The sequence below is a fragment of the Nelumbo lutea genome, chromosome 1 (assembly GCF_056320005.1).
Source record: "Nelumbo lutea isolate HS-2025 chromosome 1, American lotus-T2T, whole genome shotgun sequence".
Classification (NCBI taxonomy): domain Eukaryota; kingdom Viridiplantae; phylum Streptophyta; class Magnoliopsida; order Proteales; family Nelumbonaceae; genus Nelumbo; species Nelumbo lutea.
The window spans coordinates 167325978-167345356 of NC_142684.1; the positions used below are offsets into that span (position 1 = coordinate 167325978).

The following is a 19379-nucleotide window of genomic DNA, read 5'->3' on the forward strand; positions in this document are numbered from 1 at the left end:
CTCAGTGTTTGGTTGCTCCACATTTCTATCACACTGTTGATCTCTCCGACGAGTACGCTGGAAGATACGGAAGGGAGTGAGGTCCGGAATAGAAGGAAGAGACACCTGAACCCGCTTCTCCTCTTCCACACTACAGTTCTCCCCCTGATGAGGTGGGAAGAACGGCTCGGACTCAAAGAAAGACACATCCATAGACACAAAATATTTACGACTGACTATATCAAAACACTGATACCCCTTTTGAGAGGATGGGTACCCCAGGAAGACACAAGGAATGGACCGATGGTCTAACTTACCTCTGAATAGAGACAAATCATGGACAAAGGCCCGACAATCAAAGACTCTCATGGGGATAGAAAATAAAGGTGACTGAGGGTACAGTAGGGGCCATGTAATTCAATACTCTGGAGGGCATGCGGTTGATGACATATGCAGCTGTAAGTTTAGCATCCACCCAAAACCTTTTTGGGACATTCATGTGGAACATCATCCCGCGGGCTATCTCAAGGAGGTGTCTTTTTTGTCTTTCTGCAACTACATTTTGTTGTGGTGTTCTGGCGCATGAGCTTCTATGAATAGACCCATGGGAGGCGAAGAACTCATTTAGCTCCCCGAGGAAGCATTCCTTAGCATTATCAAATTGGAAGATCTGTATTTCAACATGGAACTGTGTAAACACCATCCTCTGGAAGTCTTGCACTATCTTTGAAACCTCATCTCTGCTACGCATAGGGATTACCCATATATAGCGAGAGTAATCATCAATCAATGTAATAAAATACCAATATCCACCCTCAGAGGTTACATTTGTAGGCCCCCATACATCAAAATACACAACATGAAAATGAACATTTGATCTTTTTTTACTTGAATGAAAGGTTGTTCTACATTGTTACTCAACTGACACGTTTGACACATGAACTCTGACACTGAACACGACTTAAATAAAAGTGGAAACAAACATTTTATTATTTCGAAAGAAACATGACCTAAACGATTGTGCCACAACAAAATTTGACTCTCATTTGACTGACTATGTGACTCTAAGGATGACACGGAAAGACTAGCTTTGTTGTCGAGAATGTAGAGACCGTCCACCAGGCTTCCTCTACCAATCGTCCTCCCAGAAGTTGGGTCCTGAAAAACACATGAGTCAGCAAAAAAGATTAAACTACAGTTTAAAGAACTTGTAATGCTACTAATTGAAAGCAAATTTATGGGAAGTTGAGGAACATGCAATACACAATTCAGGTTAAGGCAATGGGGAAGGGATATCGATCATTGACCTGCAATGGAAGAAAAGGAACCATCTGCAAGTCTTACTCCATTCCTTCCTGACAAAAGGCTATAAGAATGGAATAGGTTAGGCTTACCGGTCATGTGATTTGAAGCCCCTGAGTCAATAATCCAAGGGAAATATGTGGGAGTGACATGGAATGCAGAAGCCACATTACCTGAAGTAGATGCAAAAGAGGTAGAGGGAGTACCAGTGACTGAGTTGTCCAATTGCCGCAATGCCCTACCATAAGATTCTAGATGCTCTCTGAATGAATTCATTATATCCTCCTTGGGGTCAGGTTTATTAGGAGGGTCCCAGGTACTACCGGCAACCTGAGTGTCTTGGGTTGCCACATGTGTTGCGCTCATTCTTTTCACGTGACCTTTACCCTGTTCTTGATTCTTTGCTGCCCACTTGGGTTTCCCGTTGATGTCCCAACAGGTGTGACGTGTATGTCGTGACCTTCAATAATGGGTGCAAAAGAGTTTATCTTTATCATCTGCCTTCTTAGGATCACCTTTCTTCCCTGTTGGGCTGTTATTCATCGCTCCCCCTCAGCTGTAACCATCACACTTCGCCTGCTTTCTTCAAATTGGACAAGGGAGTATACTTCATGTAGGCAATTCTTTGCTTCCTAGAATCTGCACCCTTAATGGTTCATATACAGGGTTCAACCATAACAAGAAAGCAAACACGTTGCTGAGAGATCAGCTTCCTGTAGGCCTTAGCATCATCATCGTGTTTCCACTCTATGTCCTGATAATGGTCCAACTCCTTCCAATGTGGAGGTAAGAGCTGAATAATATGAGGACAAGCTATGGTTTCCCTGTTTACAGGTAGAGGACTCAACTTGTAGTTGGTAGATCTTGGCATAATGCCTTTGCTCAGAATAGGTACTTCTGGCCTGCTCCCAGATCTCACACCACCCACATAAAATTCTTCACATCAAGTTCCATAGTTGCGAGGAGCCAAGACATCACCATATTGTTTTCTTGGCCCCACTTATCATGTTCAGCTATATCACCCTTGGGTTCTTTCACTCTTCCATTGATGTAATCGGCCTTACCCCTTGATGTTACATAGAGTTTTACACTCTTAGCCGACTCCAGGTAGTTCAGACCATTCAAGGGGGTAATTGGCATGGAAAAAGACATGGTTTCACCTCCCATACCTGCTGTGTTGCGGGTTGAGGTGTTCCCCGATGAGGTCAGTTCATGACTTGCCATTGAAAATTACAACCAACTAGTGGAATGTGGCAACTCAGGGTTTACTCCTAGAATGTGAGCAACAAACTATTGAATATTGCTGAGAGCACAAGAACTACTACTGAGAATGAGAGATCAGTCACTACAACGTCCAAACAAAACAATAAATAGTCCAGTCATCGGTTCAACACCACCAATTCAGACATTGTTGTCAGTCCGAATGTGGTTCCCCCACTCTAACCATCCAATTATTCAAACTAGCGATCATATAATCAAGGCATAAGCCCTACGCACCATTGGATAAAGAATACTGAGATAAACTGAAACAAAACCACACATGTTCAACACTAGATCAGAACCTACTAGGGTTTCATTGCACCATCAACACCTTCCTTCGATTAAGGTTTCAACAGACCAGCACCATCCCATGGCCAGGCACATCTAGGGTTTTCAGTAACTGTTGCATGGAGCCACTAGCGTTTCAGCAGAAGTACAGCCATAGGACTTACTAGGGTTTCTGCAAGCACAGCCGCCAGAGAAAATTGAAAACACGAGCCGCCGCTAGGGTTTTTTTTTCTTCTGAAACAAAAGTAGCTACGTCCAATCCCCTTTGGAAAGACTGATGCTAGGATCGTAGGTCTTCTCCAGCCCAGAAATTCCGCTCTGATACCATGTTGTTGCTTGTGATGATTGAGAGAGAGAGAGAGAAGAGAGGTATGGATGATAGAAAGAAAAGCAAAACTCTGTACTGGCAACCGCTAGTCTTCTATTTATATTAATCTTTATAAAAAAAGGCAAAATTACAAGTATGCCCCTGGCGGCATATCCTAGTATAAGAACAATAAAAAAAGAAAGAAAGAAAGGACTACTAGCTGAAACTGTCCCACTAACATCATTACAAGGAACACTCAAGCCTTACAACAGGAAGGAATAGTTCTAGGGCATAAAGTGTCATCCAAGGGCATTGAAGTGGATAAAGCTAAAGTAGAACTGATTGAAAAACTTCCTCCACCTCAATCCTTAAAAGAAGTTAGGGGTTTTCTTGAGCATGTAAGTGTTTATAGACTATTCGTTAAAGATTTTTCTAAACTAGCTAAACCCTTGACAAATCTTCTAATTAAGGATGTACCTTTGAATTTGATGATAATTGTTTTCATGAATTCAGCACTCTCAAGGAAACATTGATTCAATCCCCCATTGTATCAGCTCCTGTATGGGAATTACCCTTTGAAATCATGTGTGATGCAAGTAATGAAACCTTAGGTGCAGTTTTAGGGCAAAGAAAAGATAAGAAATTTCATACCATTTATTATGCAAGTAGGACCATGAATGAAGCACAAAGAAATTATTCCACTACTGAAAAGGAATTACTTGCAATAATATTTGCTATTGAAAAGTTTAGATCTTATTTGCTCGTCTAAAGTCATCGTGTTCACTGATCATGCTGCTTTGAGATATTTACTTACTAAAAAAGATGCAAAGCCCAGATTGCTGCGATGGATTCTGCTACTGCAAGAATTCAATCTAGAAATTAAGGATAAGAAGGGTAGTGAAAATACAGTAATTGATCATTTATCAAGGCTTGATGAAAATTATGTTGAAAACATTAATGATTTCCCATTGCATGATGAATTCCCAGATAAGCAATTGTATGCGATTAACATAAAAAATGAACATTGATTTGCTGATTTTGCTAATTTTCTGGCAAGAAGGGTGGCGCCACTTCACTTGACATATCAACAGAAAAAGAAAATTTTCTCTGACGTGAAGCGTTACTTGTGGGATGAACCCTACCTTTATAAAATTTGTATGGATAGAATGATAAGGAGATGTGTTCTTGAGGAGGAAATGCGGAGTGTTATAAGTTTTTGCCATGACAAGGAAGCAGGAGGTCACCATGGAGCATCAAGAACTGCTTCAAAAATTCTTCAGAGCGGTTTTTACTGGCCTTCGTTCTTCAAGGATATCTACTCTTATGTAAGTGCTTATGATCATTGTCAAAGGACAAGTAATATCTCCCATCGAAATGAGATGCCATTGAACAATATTCTTGTTTGTGAAATTTTTTATGTTTGGGACATCGATTTCATGGGTCCTTTTCCCAAGTCTATTAATAATTCATACATACTTGTGGCTGTGGACTATGTGAGTAAATGGGTGGAAGCATGTGCATATCCAACTAATGATGCTCGGGTTATTAAATTTATGAAAAAATTTATATTCACTCGTTTTGGAACACCTAGAGTTGTCATAAGTGATGGGGGGAAGCATTTTTGTAATAAACAATTTGAGCATTTGTTGAACAAATATGGTGTTACCCATAGAATTGCATCCCCCTACCACCCTCAAACTAGCGGCCAAGTGGAGGTTTCTAATAGAGAATTAAAATAGATTTTAGGAAAAAACGGTTAGCACATCTAGAAGAAATTGGTCCTTAAAATTAGATGATGCACTTTGGGCTTACCGTATTGCATTCAAAACCCCAATAGGTATGTCTCCATATCAATTAGTTTTCGGTAAGGCTTGTCATCTACTCGTTGAGTTGGAACATAAAGCTTAATGGGCTATCAAATTTATGAATTTCGATTTGAATGATGCATGTGATAAAAGAAAACTTCAGCTCAACGAAATAGAAGAATGGAGGAATCAAGCGTATGAGAATGCCCGGACTTACAAAGAAAGAACCAAAGCATGGCATGACTCCCGTATTGCAAGGAAGGAATTTAAGGAGGGAGACAAAGTTCTGCTCTTTAATTCTCGTCTCAAGCTATTTCTAGGAAAGTTGAAGACCAGGTGGAGTGGACCATTTGTAATGGCTAAGGTATTCCCTCATGGTAATGGAGGCACATTCAAAGTGAATGGGTAGCATTTGAAGCATTACATCAAAGGAGAGCAACCTATTCATTATAGGTCCACTCTTTCCTTGCAACAGCCACGAAAGAAAGAGCAAAGTCAAGCTCACGACTTAAAATGAGCACTTGTGAGAGGCAACCCAATGAGTTCAATTATCTTTGTTCAGTTAGTTATTTTTATTGTTTTTAGTTAGAAAAAGTAGAAAATTTATAGCTATGATTTATTTTTATAGGAACATGGTCGTGGTTTACAAAAAGTGATCTCCTGTTCTATTTTCCAGCACAAACTAGATAAGGGCACTGAAGATGAGTTAGGTGTGGAGGAAGATCGAGATATCCCTTCCACATCGAATGCGCCTCCACGAGCTGATTACGGAGAAAAATTTGGCAACCTATTTCGCATCTGTAGGATTTCAACATTCCTCCCCACTTCGTCGTTCAGGGAAGTTCCGTTAAATTTTCCTATTTTACTCAAAGTTATGAGACATTGGGGACAATGTATACATTAAGTGTGGGGGAGGGAACTTGATCATTTTTGTGTTAACTCTAGCATGCTTTAATCGTCACTTTTTTTTAACCTTTCTTTTTCGAAATTTCTGCTCCCTTGAAACTTATTTTTGAATGACTTCAAATTATCATGAATTATGTGCTTAGGTTGAATAGACAAGATAGGATGCAAGCATGAATAATTGAATTTTTTTTGCTGCGATAGGTACCTCATTATTTTGAATGGTCAAATTAAAAGAAAAATGAGCAAGATTCAATACAAATTTAACCCTTATGTGAGTTTTTGAGCCAATGAACATCCTGTCATTTTTGCTCTAATTACTTTTCGATTGAGTGATTGTCAAACATGGTTTGATTATTCTAGAACTTGCTTTGTTATGCATGTTGAAACCACATTAATGAGTTCATGGATTATAATGAAAGTTGTAGTGCTCTTGTGAAATCTGAAGAAATATAGTGCAAGTTGTTTTTACTTTTCAAAAAAAAAACAAAAAACTGTAAACAATGTGAGATAGAGCATAAAATGCACTCACCCCTAGAACCCCAAGCCCCATTTCACCTTGATTTTTAATACAATGAACTCATGCTTAGTGGTGGAGATGTGATATATAAGCAAGCTTATGGTTATAACGTTCCTTGTTTTGACTTGAGAGTCTAATCATACCTTAAACACCTTGAGTGCATAGAGTGAAAACCATGAGAGGGTATTTGAATCTTGTTGCATTTTGATTTTAAGAGAGATTGTTAAGACAATGAGTGCTTATTTTAGTCCTAAAAAGTCCATTCTGTGAATTGCTTGTTTTCCTTGATTGTTGAATTGACTTGGGTTCATGAGGAATGGTGATTTGAGATTGTTCTTTGATGAGTTAAGGAGAAAGAAGTGGAAAGTGGAAAAATTATTAAGTTTGGATTAAGGTATGCTCGAGGACAAGCATCATGTTAAGTATGGGGGAATTTGATAAAGTGCAAAGTGTATATACTAATTGTAGATAATTTCCCTTTAATTTTGACAAAAATTGTGCTTCATTTATAAATTCTATTTAAATTTCATATTCAATGAAGCCAAATTAATGTTGCAGGTACGATGGGCTTGGAATTGAATAATTGAATACCAATTGGTAGAAATCTAAATCTATGGCGCAAGTTGAAGTGAAGAGAGGAAGGAGGCGGCGAACAAAGAAAGGAGCGAATTGCCAGGCAGATTCACCCCAAGAATTTCCTTTTATTTTGGAAGGATAACATGGCAGATTCGATCCATATCTGGATTCCTATTTTTGTGCTGAGAAGAGGAAGTTGTTTAGGAGAATTCAAATCCTATCCTATAGGAGATAATCTATAGGGAACCCTTATCTTTCGAGTATTATATAAAGAGAAGAGTTCCAAAAGAAAAGAAGGTACAGAGGAAGGCGGTGAAAAAGGAGATAAACAAGGAACTAGATGACGACAAGGAGAAGACAAGCTCAGACATCTTCACCAAAGGCCTTCATCATGTGCGGCATAATGATTTGTGTGACAAGTTGGGCATGATTGACATATATGCTCCAACTTGAGGGGGAGTGTTGAAAGTGTTAAAATAATTGATTTTATGTTTATTAGGGTCTGTTTGGCTGATTAAAGCCTTTTTTATTTTAATCTATTATTGTACTATCACTTAGTAGGGGCACAAGGGTCATTTCCCATCTTATTTTTTCGCCCTATATATTATAATGAAGCTGGCACCACCAGTACTGTTCTATTGCCTCAACACTTCTTCCTTCTTCTCTTCTCTTCTCTCCTCTCCTCTTCTCTTCTCTTTGCTGTAACCTTCAATCAGATTTACTGTCAAGAATTACTATCTGAACAAATATGGCTAGTAAACTGGTACTATAAATTGTTGAGCTATGACAAAGCATCCTAGTGGATTACTCAAAAATAAAAATAAAAAATCAGTGAGACACTGATAGCTAAGTTCTAACAATATAGTTTTTGAATTGCCCTTAATGTTACTTATTTCTTCTTTCTTTTTCAATGCTTTGTTCTACCACCTTCATCAGAAAAGAGAGACACAAAAAACTTTCTATACATGGATGCCAATGCCATGACTACGATTTATATCTCCCCAGATTCATTCAAGTTTCCCACTTATATGATGATTTCTTCCATACATTCTTCCACTAGCCAATAAATTCAATCAATCATAAAAAAAATGCCAATAATTGCCACAGCATATTGCATGCTGATTATGAACAAAGAACTGCTTGATAGATTTGTGGTAAGTTGGAGAAAAGCACCGAAGGATTAGCTAGATAGCCACTACTGCAATTCCAGATGATTTTATGTCCATTGTGCCTGTGTTAAAATTTGAATAGCTGAGGTCGATTTCCTTGCTCAAGCAAGAGGTTTCTTCAAGCCTGCTTTCAGGTATGTAGTATGAATCTTTGCCAAATGATGGACCAACTCTCAGACTTAAGTAAACCAGTTTGTTGTGTGTGTATAATACAAAAACACACACAATAAAGATCAATTTGGCAATATTAGAAGATGGGTATGTATAATTCCTTCTTTCTTATTGTATGTATAATTCCTTCAATTTGTTGTGTATGTATAATTCCTTCTTTCTTATTCCCCATCCCCCCAGCTGGGGGTTCTCCTTGCTTATGCAAGAGATATGTTTCATTTAAGTGCTTTTAGAACGTAGGCCATGGGACATTAGATCCCCTGTCACATGACACAAGTTTACCATGCACATAATATATGCATACATGAGAAATTTCAAATAGTTAAACCATGTTAAAAATATAATACGATGGCACCATGAATTTATTAGAGCATACCGTTGTCAATTTGTTCAATATGCCATCAATCTGCATGAAGTATGCCTGCAAAAATTTGCAACAAGCAAGACTGAACTTCTAGTTTTAATCAAGCATGAATAACAAACAAGTAGGTTACTGTTATAACCTCGAGCAGCATTTCCAGCTCCTCAACATCATTTTCATCTCCACGAATTGTTGCAGCACTAGCCCTACTTGCTCTGGATATCTTTGAAGCTATAGTAGGGGAAGCAGGGATCCAACTGGGTGCACCTGAACCACTGACAGGTGAAGAAGGCCCAGCCAATTTCCTAGATAGGTAAAGGTCCGCCATATCATCATCGTCATCTAGAAGTTGTTCAAGCTCATCCCTTACCTGGAAAGAGCAAAATATTTGCTTAGAAAACAAGTATCTAAATATGGACAACATTCAAAGTCTTGTCTGTTTTACAATACTGAGGACTTCAACTCATAAGAAAATAATGTTAGAAGTTGACATATTGGATGTAGAGTGAAAAGACAATCAATAAACTAAAGCATATGAATATATGATCACAAGGAGAGGTATGTCCATTACATATACTACTGTCCTAAATTCCATGCACAGCAACATGTAACATGATTTAATATAGGGCAAAGCACAGATGAAAATTATCTAAACATGCATGACTAAAGGTTTAGATATCAAAAGTGGTTTCTCTTGTCCAAATTAACTAGATAGAAAACCATGCATCATGTAGATTGAAGTAAATGAAATATTTTCTTAAACCTCAAAGGCATATAAGGCATACAGTACAGGAAAAAAAAAAGCAAACCAACAAACCTTCACGATTCAGTATGTGAAGGTGAAAACACATTTTTAAGCCCTTTTATCCTGAAAATGACTCTAGAGTCTTTTCTTATACAAGGACAATGCCCTTTGACAAAACAAGTACTTACCACTTTACCAGGAAATATACAACATTTTTCTTTCTAAAAGATCTTTTGCAACAAAAGTTAAAACAAGGCTTCCCTTTTGGTTCAAAATAGCAACCCAGCCATGCCATAACATTTGCAAAATTTATCCATACAATAAGACTTAGGATAGCCCTTAAGCAAACTCAGATAGTTGGGACCACCATTGAGTAATGGGCCTTTTTTTTAATAAATAACAGTGAATTTTATTAAATATTGAGAAAGTACATAAATAAGGAGCTAAAAAAACTTTACTCCCTAAAACATCAAAGTACACCCCCCAACCATAAACAACTACAAAACAGCCCAAAAAATAGAGTTTCTGTTCACCCCTTGCCAGCTAAGCCATTTGCCAATGAGTTTGCACTTCTCTTTACCCATGTACAGCTAACTTCCATGTCCTTACTCAGCCACATAAATTTCCTCTTTTCATTGTTGTAGTTCCAGAGCTTGGAGTTTTCCTCTTTTAACCAGTTCACCACAATTTCAAAATCACCTTCTATGATCAATTTCTTAATATGCATGTCTTTGACCCTTTGTACTCCTCCTTCAAGAGCTCCTAATATCTCAGCTCTGAAGGAGTCTCCCACCCCAATTGGGCCAGAATACATAGCTAACAGATTTCCTTTTTCATCTCTTATCACTCCCCCTATTCCAGAGGGCCCTGGATTGCCCAAACTACTGCCATCAAAGTTCAGTTTGATAAACCCGCTTGGTGGAGGGGTCCAACAAGAAATTTAAGCTTTCTTACCTGAAGCTGATTCTGATTTTTCCTTCCAATTCCTTAGCATCTCATCAACTGAGAACTCAGCAAACAATTCCAAAGTTTTTAACCAATGTATCACCCTAATGTGATTACTTCCAAGCTTCTCTCTTTGTCTAGAAAAATCTGCGAATTTCTCTCCTCCCAAACAGTCCAACAAGCTGCAGCCCTTACACATCTCCACATAACCTTTGCCCTTTTTGTTGAGCAGTTGGGCAAGGAAGTGAATAAGCTTTGCACATTCAAAAGGAGAGTCCACCTGATCCAGGGAGAAAAAAACGGGCAAAGTAGCTTGAATAGCTTTCCAAGGGGATGCTCTTGTGGTCCTTGCTAGAATCCCAGAGTTCCATCCATTGTCTGCCGTCCCATGAATACTTCCCACTATCTTTACCCAAAGTTTTTCTTTCTCCAATGAAAATCTCCATAGCCATTTCCCTAGTAATGCTAAGCCACCCCATTGAGTAATGGACTTTATCCATAAAAGAATACCACAAACCATCTGATTTTTTCCAGGATGTACAAATCAATAATAATGGTAATTGCCAGCCTTGTATAATGGAAGAAAAACCAGGTCCTGGTTAGACCACTGGACTAGTGACAGCACTCTAAAAGAGTTGTTCCCAGCCTTGTATAATGTGGCTAGGGGGCCTTAGTGGCTGATTCTCTCATGATCCAGGAAGGAAGGCTATGCTGGGTTCCTCCCTTTAGGAGAAGTTTTAATGACTGGGAAATTAAGCAGGTGGCAGACTTTCTTAATCTGTTACAAGGCCAGCAGCTAAATTTTCAGACGCAAGACTCAAGAGTTGGGAAATGGTCAAAGTCTGGAGAATTCTCAGTTAAATTTTTCTACAATTTTCCAGTGGGAAGGTCTGAAGTCCTTTTTCCCAGTCAGGCCATTTGGGGGAATTTGGCTTCTCCAAAAGTCAAGTTTTTTGCATGGGTGGCAGCTCTGTAGAGGTGTTTGTCTAAAGAAATGTTGCTGAAAAAATGCTTTAACTTGTCAGATTGGAGGTGCTGTTTTTCCAATGTGCAAGTAGAACCCTCCAGGCATATCTCTTACTTCACTGCAAGTTTAGTTCTGCAGTTTGGACTCACTTCTTGAAATCCCTGAACTTAAGCTGGTGCATGCCAGCCTTAGCTAGAGCTCTGTTAGAGGAATGGCATATTCAGGGCTGTCTAAGAAAGGAAAGTTATGCCAGTCTTCCATCCCTCTGTGGGCTGTGTGCTCAGAAAGAAACAATAGGATACTTGAAAACAAAAAAAAACTTCTACTGAAGCTGAGGTCATTAACTTGGCCATAAAGGCTATTAGAAATTGGATGTCTATACATACTTATTTTAAAGACAGTACTTCTGATTATACTTTTTTGAGGATGGCCTTTTTTTGAGGTCCTTTTTGTACAGCTTCTCAATGTGGAGAGGACCTTTTATTAATACAATCATACTTTACCTTTTCTTAAAAAAAAAATAATGGTAACTGCCGATTTTATTTAATCAATGAAGTATAAATGACATTACACCGCGATAAAATGTGTTACAACCCTACGAAATTATAGATATATTGACAAATTAGCCCAAAAATCTCATCCCTATTTATCCCTTGTTTGGAAAGTGCATCAGCCAGGTCATTTGCTGCTCTTCTAACACATCTGCATCTGACTCCCATTTCTTTTGCTATATTCCTTACCTCTTGCATAACTGTTCTGTTATTCCAAACTCTCAAACCGTCCATTATCATCCAGTTTACAACTAACAAAGAATCACCTTCCACCTCAAGTGCTGTGAAACCTAGCTGTTTTGCAATCCTCAACCCTTGCTGTAATGCCAATATTTCTGCCCCCAAAGAGTCTCCATGATCAAGTGTCCTCGGTATAAGGCCACAATTCTGCCTTCATGGTTTCTGAAAGATCCACCTATTCTAGAAAGTAAGGGATTACCACTAGAGCTACCAACAAAGTTCAGTTTGAGTCTACTATGTTCTGGTGGAGTCCAGTCCTCGTGTGTGGAAGAATCTGCCACCACTATCCACTCCCTAATGATGTCACCCACTGAATAATCCTTGAAGAACTGCAAAGTTCACTCAGTGTGCTACCATGACAATTATATTTTCAATAATATCCTCCCTGGTTTTCACCTTCTCTTGGAATATTCTATTATTCCTTTCCTCCCTACTTGTGCATAGTACCAATAGGTCAGGGTTTAGGTTAAGTTGGGTATGCCCAATCTGTAACCTGGGGGGACAGGGGCAGCTTGGTAGGGTGGACTCATTAAAAGAAAAAGCAATTGGTTCCATCTGGCCCATTATTATAACCTTGGGTAGCCGCCACAAATAGATGCTGACAGTGACAACTAATACTGGCATAGATTACACCAGTTTATAAATTGCCCAATCATGGATAAATATTGTAAATAGCTAGGAAAATAAGGAAGCAGATTTGCTTCATATTATTTTTCTTTTATTATCAATGAAAAATTTATTAATAATATCCTAGGGATGCTTGTATGGCTTTGAAGATTTGCTTCGGATTATTATCAGCAGTATGTTTTATTATGTAACTCATCTTGTTGTAAAGGAACTTGATAGCCCATACACTCTTTTAGCCTCTAGTCAGGGTTAGGATAACCGATCAAAAAAAAAAAAAAGAGATATGATACTTGCCCAATTAATTATGCTCATACAAGACCAATCCATTTGATTTACTATATAGATATATATTGTTGGTCTAGTTTCCTTTCCTCTGTCGGGACTCAGGACTAAGATTGCCATTGATTCCCATATCTGCTTATTGCGGCAGAATGCTTGTATCCATCAGAAATGGTTAAAAACATCAACTAGGATTGAGGTACCTACTCAAGGATCCCTACGGCACTAGGATCTAGGTGATCAGTAGCTATTAGGCAATCACTCATAACAATGTTAATTGTGTAAAAACTCTGATTTATCAAAATAATGAAAATTTTGATTAATAGCTACATTATATAATCATGATTAAATACTTACAAAGTATAGTTACCTTCTTTATCAGTAACTGCAATCAAATTTTATTGATCAAATGCAGAAAGGACTCATCATTCCACAGGGTTTAGAATGAGGGAACCATAACAAAGAAAAAGCCAAAGGCTGCCATACAAACGCTTTAAAGATAGAAGCTGTAGTCGTATGAGACTACTAACAGCCCAAGCTGTGGAGTATAATCAACAGGAAATTAAGAATGTGAGAGGAGAGAATGAAAGGAGAAAGAGAGAAGAAGAGAAGAAGAATTCGAAGGAAGGGTTTCAGAAAAGAAGAGGATGCTTAATCTGCCGCCCCTGCCCCAACCCCCTCTTTCTATTTATATTAATTCGTAAGTAAGGATAAGACTGCTTACATGGCAAAAATAAAATCCTAATAAAAGACTAATAACTAATTGTGGACTGACTTAAATAACTAATAGTTGTATATGAGTACAATAGAAAGAGGTGGGGACCACATCAGTGGTTTCTACTCTCGCCCTCAAGTTGGGAAAAGATGTTTGTCATTCCCAACTTGCATAGATCTGCTCTTAACTTCTTCTTTGAAACTGCCTTGGTGAGAAGATCGGCAAGCTGCATGTTGGAGCTGATATATGGAAGACAGACTTCTTGAGATGCAACCCTTTCCCTAATAAAATGTTGATCCACTTCAATGTGCTTGGTTTTGTCATGTTGTACCGGGTTATGAGCTATATTAATAGCAGCCTGATTATCATAGTACAACATTAGAGGTTTGTCATAGGTAATACCCAATTCATCAAACAGTGAATTCAACCATAGTATTTCAGCCACACCATTTGCCATGGACCGATATTCAGCTTCAGCACTAGAACGAGAAACAACATTTTGTTTCTTACTCCTCCAAGAAACAAAGTTACCTCTGACAAAGGCACAATATCCAGAGGTAGACCTTCTATCATCAATACAACCGGCCCAATCTGCATCTGTGTAAACTTCTATCTTCATGTGATTATTATCCTTAGATAGTACACCTATGCTTGGACACCTCTTTAAATATGCCAATATCCTCTCAACATCAAGTAGGTGGGTAGTTCTAGGAGAGTGCATATATTGACTAACAACACTGACTGCATAGCTGATGTCTGGGTGTAAGACAAAGATAGAGTAGTTTCCCAACTAATCTTATTTTTTTTTATGAATGATAATAAATTTATTAATTCATAAGCAGATTTAGAGTGAGTTCATACAACATCCTAGGGAGAGGTGCGAGCTGCAGCCCCTCCTTGAATCTTACAAGTAAACTAGGAAAGAAAAGCAAGAATCACAACAGAGCCCAAAACAATTCTTCCCTATTTACCCCTTGCTTAGCTAACACATCTAACAAAGTATTTGTTGATCTCCCCACCCATTGTACAGTGACCAACATATTCCTTGTCAACCAACTAAATTTCTTCATTTCATTCTTGTAACGCCGCATAGCCTCTTCAGGATTTTCCAACCAACCCACCACCACTTTGGAATCCCCCTCGATTGTGAGGTGTTGTACCCCCAGCTGGTTTGCAAATTGCACCCCTTGTACAGCAGCTAAAAGTTCTGCCCTGATGGAGTCCCCAATTCCCAAGGGACCTAAGTAGAGCAACAAAATCTCTCGCTTCTCATTTCTCAAAGCACCCCCCCATTCCGGATAATCCTGGATTACCCATGCTACTTCCATGAAGTTCAACTTCAGTGAGCCTTCGAATGGAGGAGACCAGCTTGTAATCGATTTGTCCTTTAGGGATGAACACCTCGCTACTGCTGACCAATTTCTCCAAAGGTCATTAAAGGAGAATTGATGAAAGATTTCCAAGGTCTCCAGCCAAGGTATTGCCCTATTTAACACACAGTCTTTCATTTCCTAACTGCTCCTTTCCTTCTCTTGAAAAATTCTAATATTCCTTTCTTCCCAAAGAGTCCAAATCAAGGCAGCACGAGCACATAACCACATAATTCCCCCTATTGTTGTAGGCCAATAAAAGGTAGAATGGTTGAAGAGCATGTGAACTTCTGCTAGTAGACTCCAACTACTCCCAAACAACGAAAGTAGCCAAGCCCAAAGGTCTGCAAAAAAGGGACAGGATATTAATAGGTGGTAACAATCCTCACTGTGAGCTCTATAGAGGATACACCAATTAGGAGAGATACAGAGGAAAGGTCTTCTCTTTTGTAGGTTATCTAGAGTGTTTACTTTCCCATGGAATACTTCCCAACAAAACGCCATAATTTTTTGGAGATCTGGCCTGCACCAAATTTCTTTTGACGGAAAGGGTTGGTGAGTAGAAAGTTGAGAGATGGACTTGAAGAAAGAAGCACAAGTGAAGGTTCCATTGGGTCTAGGAGTCCATACCCTCTTATCTGGCTCGGAGGGATTCAAACAAACCTGATTAAGACAACCAAGCAAAATAGAAAGAGATTCAATTTCATCATCCCTAAGTCATCTAAGAAACCCAAAATCCCAAGTAGGATCAAAGGGTGTTCCCAAAGGTGAGACAAATTTTGAGACCACCTCTTCTTTGTACAAAGAAATAGAAAATAGCGAAGGGAGCAGATCCTTTAAAGGTGCGTCTCCTACCCAAATATCCTCCCAAAAATGAACAGTGTTGCCAGAACAAACTTCATACCTGATAAAATTGAGGAATTGAGGAAGGGTGTTGTGAATGGTCAGCCTCCCAAGGTGCTGCTAGGTTAGCTTGTCTTGATACACCTGCATCCCATCCATTCTCTGACTTCCCATGAATGCTTCCCACCACCTCATGCCACAATCTCTCTCTTTCCAATGGCCATCGCCACAACCATTTCCCTAACAGAGCTTGATTTTATCTAATTACCCTCCCATGTCCCAAACCCCCCTCTTCTTTACTTCTGCACACAATTTCCCAATTAAGCAAATGATCCTTTTTTTCTTGTCCCAGCTCCCATAAGAAACCTCTCATCAACTTCTCCAGTTTCCTAGCTTCCCTAACTAGTATCCTAAAAACAAACAAAAAATAGGTAGGTAAGTTGGCCAAAGTAGCTCTTATTAGGGTAATTCTCCCTCCTAAAGAGACATAATTCCTCTTCCATGAGGCTAATCTCTTCTCAAACTTTTCTATCACCAGGGTCCAAAATCTACTCTCCCTAGGATTTGCCCCTAAAGGAAGCCCTAAATATGACATAGGCCAAGCAGAGGTGGAACACTCAAGCCACTCCGCAATAGCCTCAACCTCCCCTACCTCTAAATTTATACCCGCTATGTAGCTCTTTTCCAAATTTATTCTCAAATTAGAAGTACTTTCAAAACCTTTGATTAGCTCCTTTAGGTTTGCTACCTTTTCGCTAAAACCTCCTTCACAAAAGATCATTAGGTCATCTGCAAACTGAAGGTGGGTGACAGGAACTTGTTGTCTCCCTATTCTCCAGCCCCTAATGGCATCTTCAATGTCAGCCTTAGTAATGATCCTACTAATCACATCAGCTACCAAGGTAAAAAGGAAGGGTGAGAGTGGATCCCCTTGCCTGACACCCCTGCAAGCTGGAAAAAAGTCCCTCACCATACCATTTACCAGAATAGAGTAGTGACAAGTACTGATACACCCAAAAATCCAACTACACCACTTGTCCCCAAATCCACAGTTTCGCATAACCTCTAATAGAAACTTCCAGTCCACCAAATCATAGGCCTTTTCAAGATCCAATTTACAAATGAAACCTCTCTTACTAGACCTTTTTCATTTCCTCCACACACTCATTCGCAATTAAGATCTAATCTGTTATTTGTCGCCCTTGAATGAAAGCCCCTTAGGTTTCACTAATGATAGAAGGGAGGACTGTTTTGATCCTCAACGAGAGCACTTTAGCCAGAATTTTATGGATGCTTGTCACCAGACTAATAGGCCTATAATCTTTTGGGTGGTTGGCATCATTCTTCTTAGGTATCAAGGCCAAAAAGGTGGCATTAATTCCAGGGCTTATAATGTGATTGTCTACAAATTCCTTAAAGGCTTCAACTAAATCCTCTTTTAACATCTCCGAGAGGTCTTGATAAAAACCCATTGTAAAGCCATCTGGACCTGGAGCCTTGGGATCTATCCACTAGAAAGACAGCTTTCTTAATCTCTTCTTCCTCGAAATCCCTTTCTAGCCACCTTGCCACTCCGTCATCAATTCTTGGCCATTCCACCCCATCCACGACTGCTCTCTCACTCAAAGGTCTTCTATAAATCGATTGAAGTGGTCCATAAATTTTCTGGCAATGTCATCCTGGGTGGTAATCACCTCCTCTCCTATCTCTAGCTTGGTCACAAGATTCTTTCTTCGTCTCCCATTTGCCAAATCATGGAAAAATCTAGTGTTCCCATCGCCTTCCTTAATCCACTTGTGTCTAGCTTTTTGTCTCCAACTGATTTCTTCCCTCAGTAACTCCTCTTCCAAATCCTTTTTCAATTGTCTCCTTAACACTCTGTACTCCTCGGTCAACCCATTTTGAGATTCCTTTACATCCAAGTTTTCTATTCGAGAGATTGGGCACAATTTTTGCTCCTCAATTCTACCAAAATGATCTCTATTCCACTCTCTTATTTTGGCCCTCAACCTTTTTAATTTCTTATGAAACTTGATCCCCTTCCATCTTACCCCCCTCTCCTCCTCACCCCACCATTCCTTCACTTTTTTCACAAAATCTGGATGGGTAAACCACATATTTTCGAATCTAAAAGGTTTGGGTCCTATAGGAAAAAACTCAATACCTACCTGAATAGGACAATGATCAGAGGTGACCCTAGGTAACGCTCTATCAACCAAGTTTTCCAAACTATTCTCCCATGCAATGTTAAATAAGAACCTGTCCAACCTCAAACACAAACGGGTTTCCTAAAGGTTGGACCATGTGTAACTGGCTTGTAGCAGAGGTATTTCCTTCAGTTCACATTCTTCAATAAAACCATTAAATTTCATCATGCTTGTTGTAATTACCTGTTGGGGATTACTGGTTTCACCAGAGAATCTAATGACATTAAAATCCACGCCCGGGCACCAAGGGCCATCCCATAGCCCCTTGATTGCATATAGTTCCTCCCACATCTCATTCCTCTCTCTATAGGAATTAGGTCCATAAATATTGGTTAAGACCCATACACACCACATCCTATCAATTCTTCCACTACTTCCACCACATCCTCCCTCCACAGTGTTACGATCCCCCCCCAAGGCTCCCCAAGAAGGAGACGAGCTCCAACCTAAACCTCTAGACCTCCAAAAACTCCTCACCCATCTCCCATCTAATTCCATCATTTTGGATTCTTGTAACAGCACAATATCGGGTTTTTCCCTTCGGAGTAGGTCTTTGATCACCCATCTCTTTCTTGCACTCCCTAACCCTCTTACATTCCAACTAATAATTTTCATCGAGACAAAATAGCAAAAATAAACCATAAAAAAGCCATAATCTCCTCATTTTAGGCCCTTCCTCCCATCCCCTCTACCACTGAATTCTAAATCCCCCTCAATGTTTGAGATTAGCCTTTCCACTTCAGATCTTTTTTTCTTCTTTGTTCCTCCCCCCCCCCCTTCATAATACAACAATCATCCTTTTTCTTCTCCATCCTTTCCAGCCAATGTCTGAGGAAGAATTTTACCCTGCTCAAACTTATTTTGACTACAATGCGAAAGTCTCCAAGTAATCTATACCATAAGTCTAAGTAAATCCCTTTGCAACTAATCGGGCCTTATACCTTTTAATGGAACCATCAGCATTGTATTTCACAGTAAACACCAATCTACATCCAACTGGTTTCTTCCCTTTAGGTTGATCAACTAGCTCCCAGGTATTGTTTCTCAGAAGGGCATCCATTTCTACCTTCATTGCATCCTTCCACTCAAGAATGGTCAAGGCTTCCTGTACTATTCTGGGAATGGGAATATCAGTAATGGATGTAAGAAAAGACTCATAAGAGGGAGACATATGATCATAGGACAAGAATTGTGAGATACAGTGGGCTATGGATGAGGTGCAATGGCATTTGCCTTTACGGATTGCAAT

General features: G+C 39.3%; 1 protein-coding gene across 5 annotated transcripts in view; it reads right to left on the reverse strand.

Annotated features, from left to right (window-relative positions):
* Nucleotides 1–19379, reverse strand: part of LOC148879007 (magnesium transporter MRS2-I-like) — a 53333-nt gene that overhangs the window by 15586 nt on the left and 18368 nt on the right. For 2 of the 5 annotated variants that reach the window (XM_088960366.1, XM_088960368.1), the window contains 3 exons: nt 8784–9011; nt 8657–8701; nt 753–1137 (listed from right to left, as the gene is read on the reverse strand). In XM_088960366.1, the coding sequence (XP_088816492.1) occupies nt 802–1137; nt 8657–8701; nt 8784–9011 (609 nt within the window). In that variant the 3' untranslated portion in view covers nt 753–801. Of the gene's footprint in view, nt 1–752; nt 1138–7525; nt 7647–8656; nt 8702–8783; nt 9012–19379 lie in introns of those variants that run through there. The other 3 variants (XM_088960369.1, XM_088960370.1, XM_088960371.1) reach the window with 2 other exon arrangements.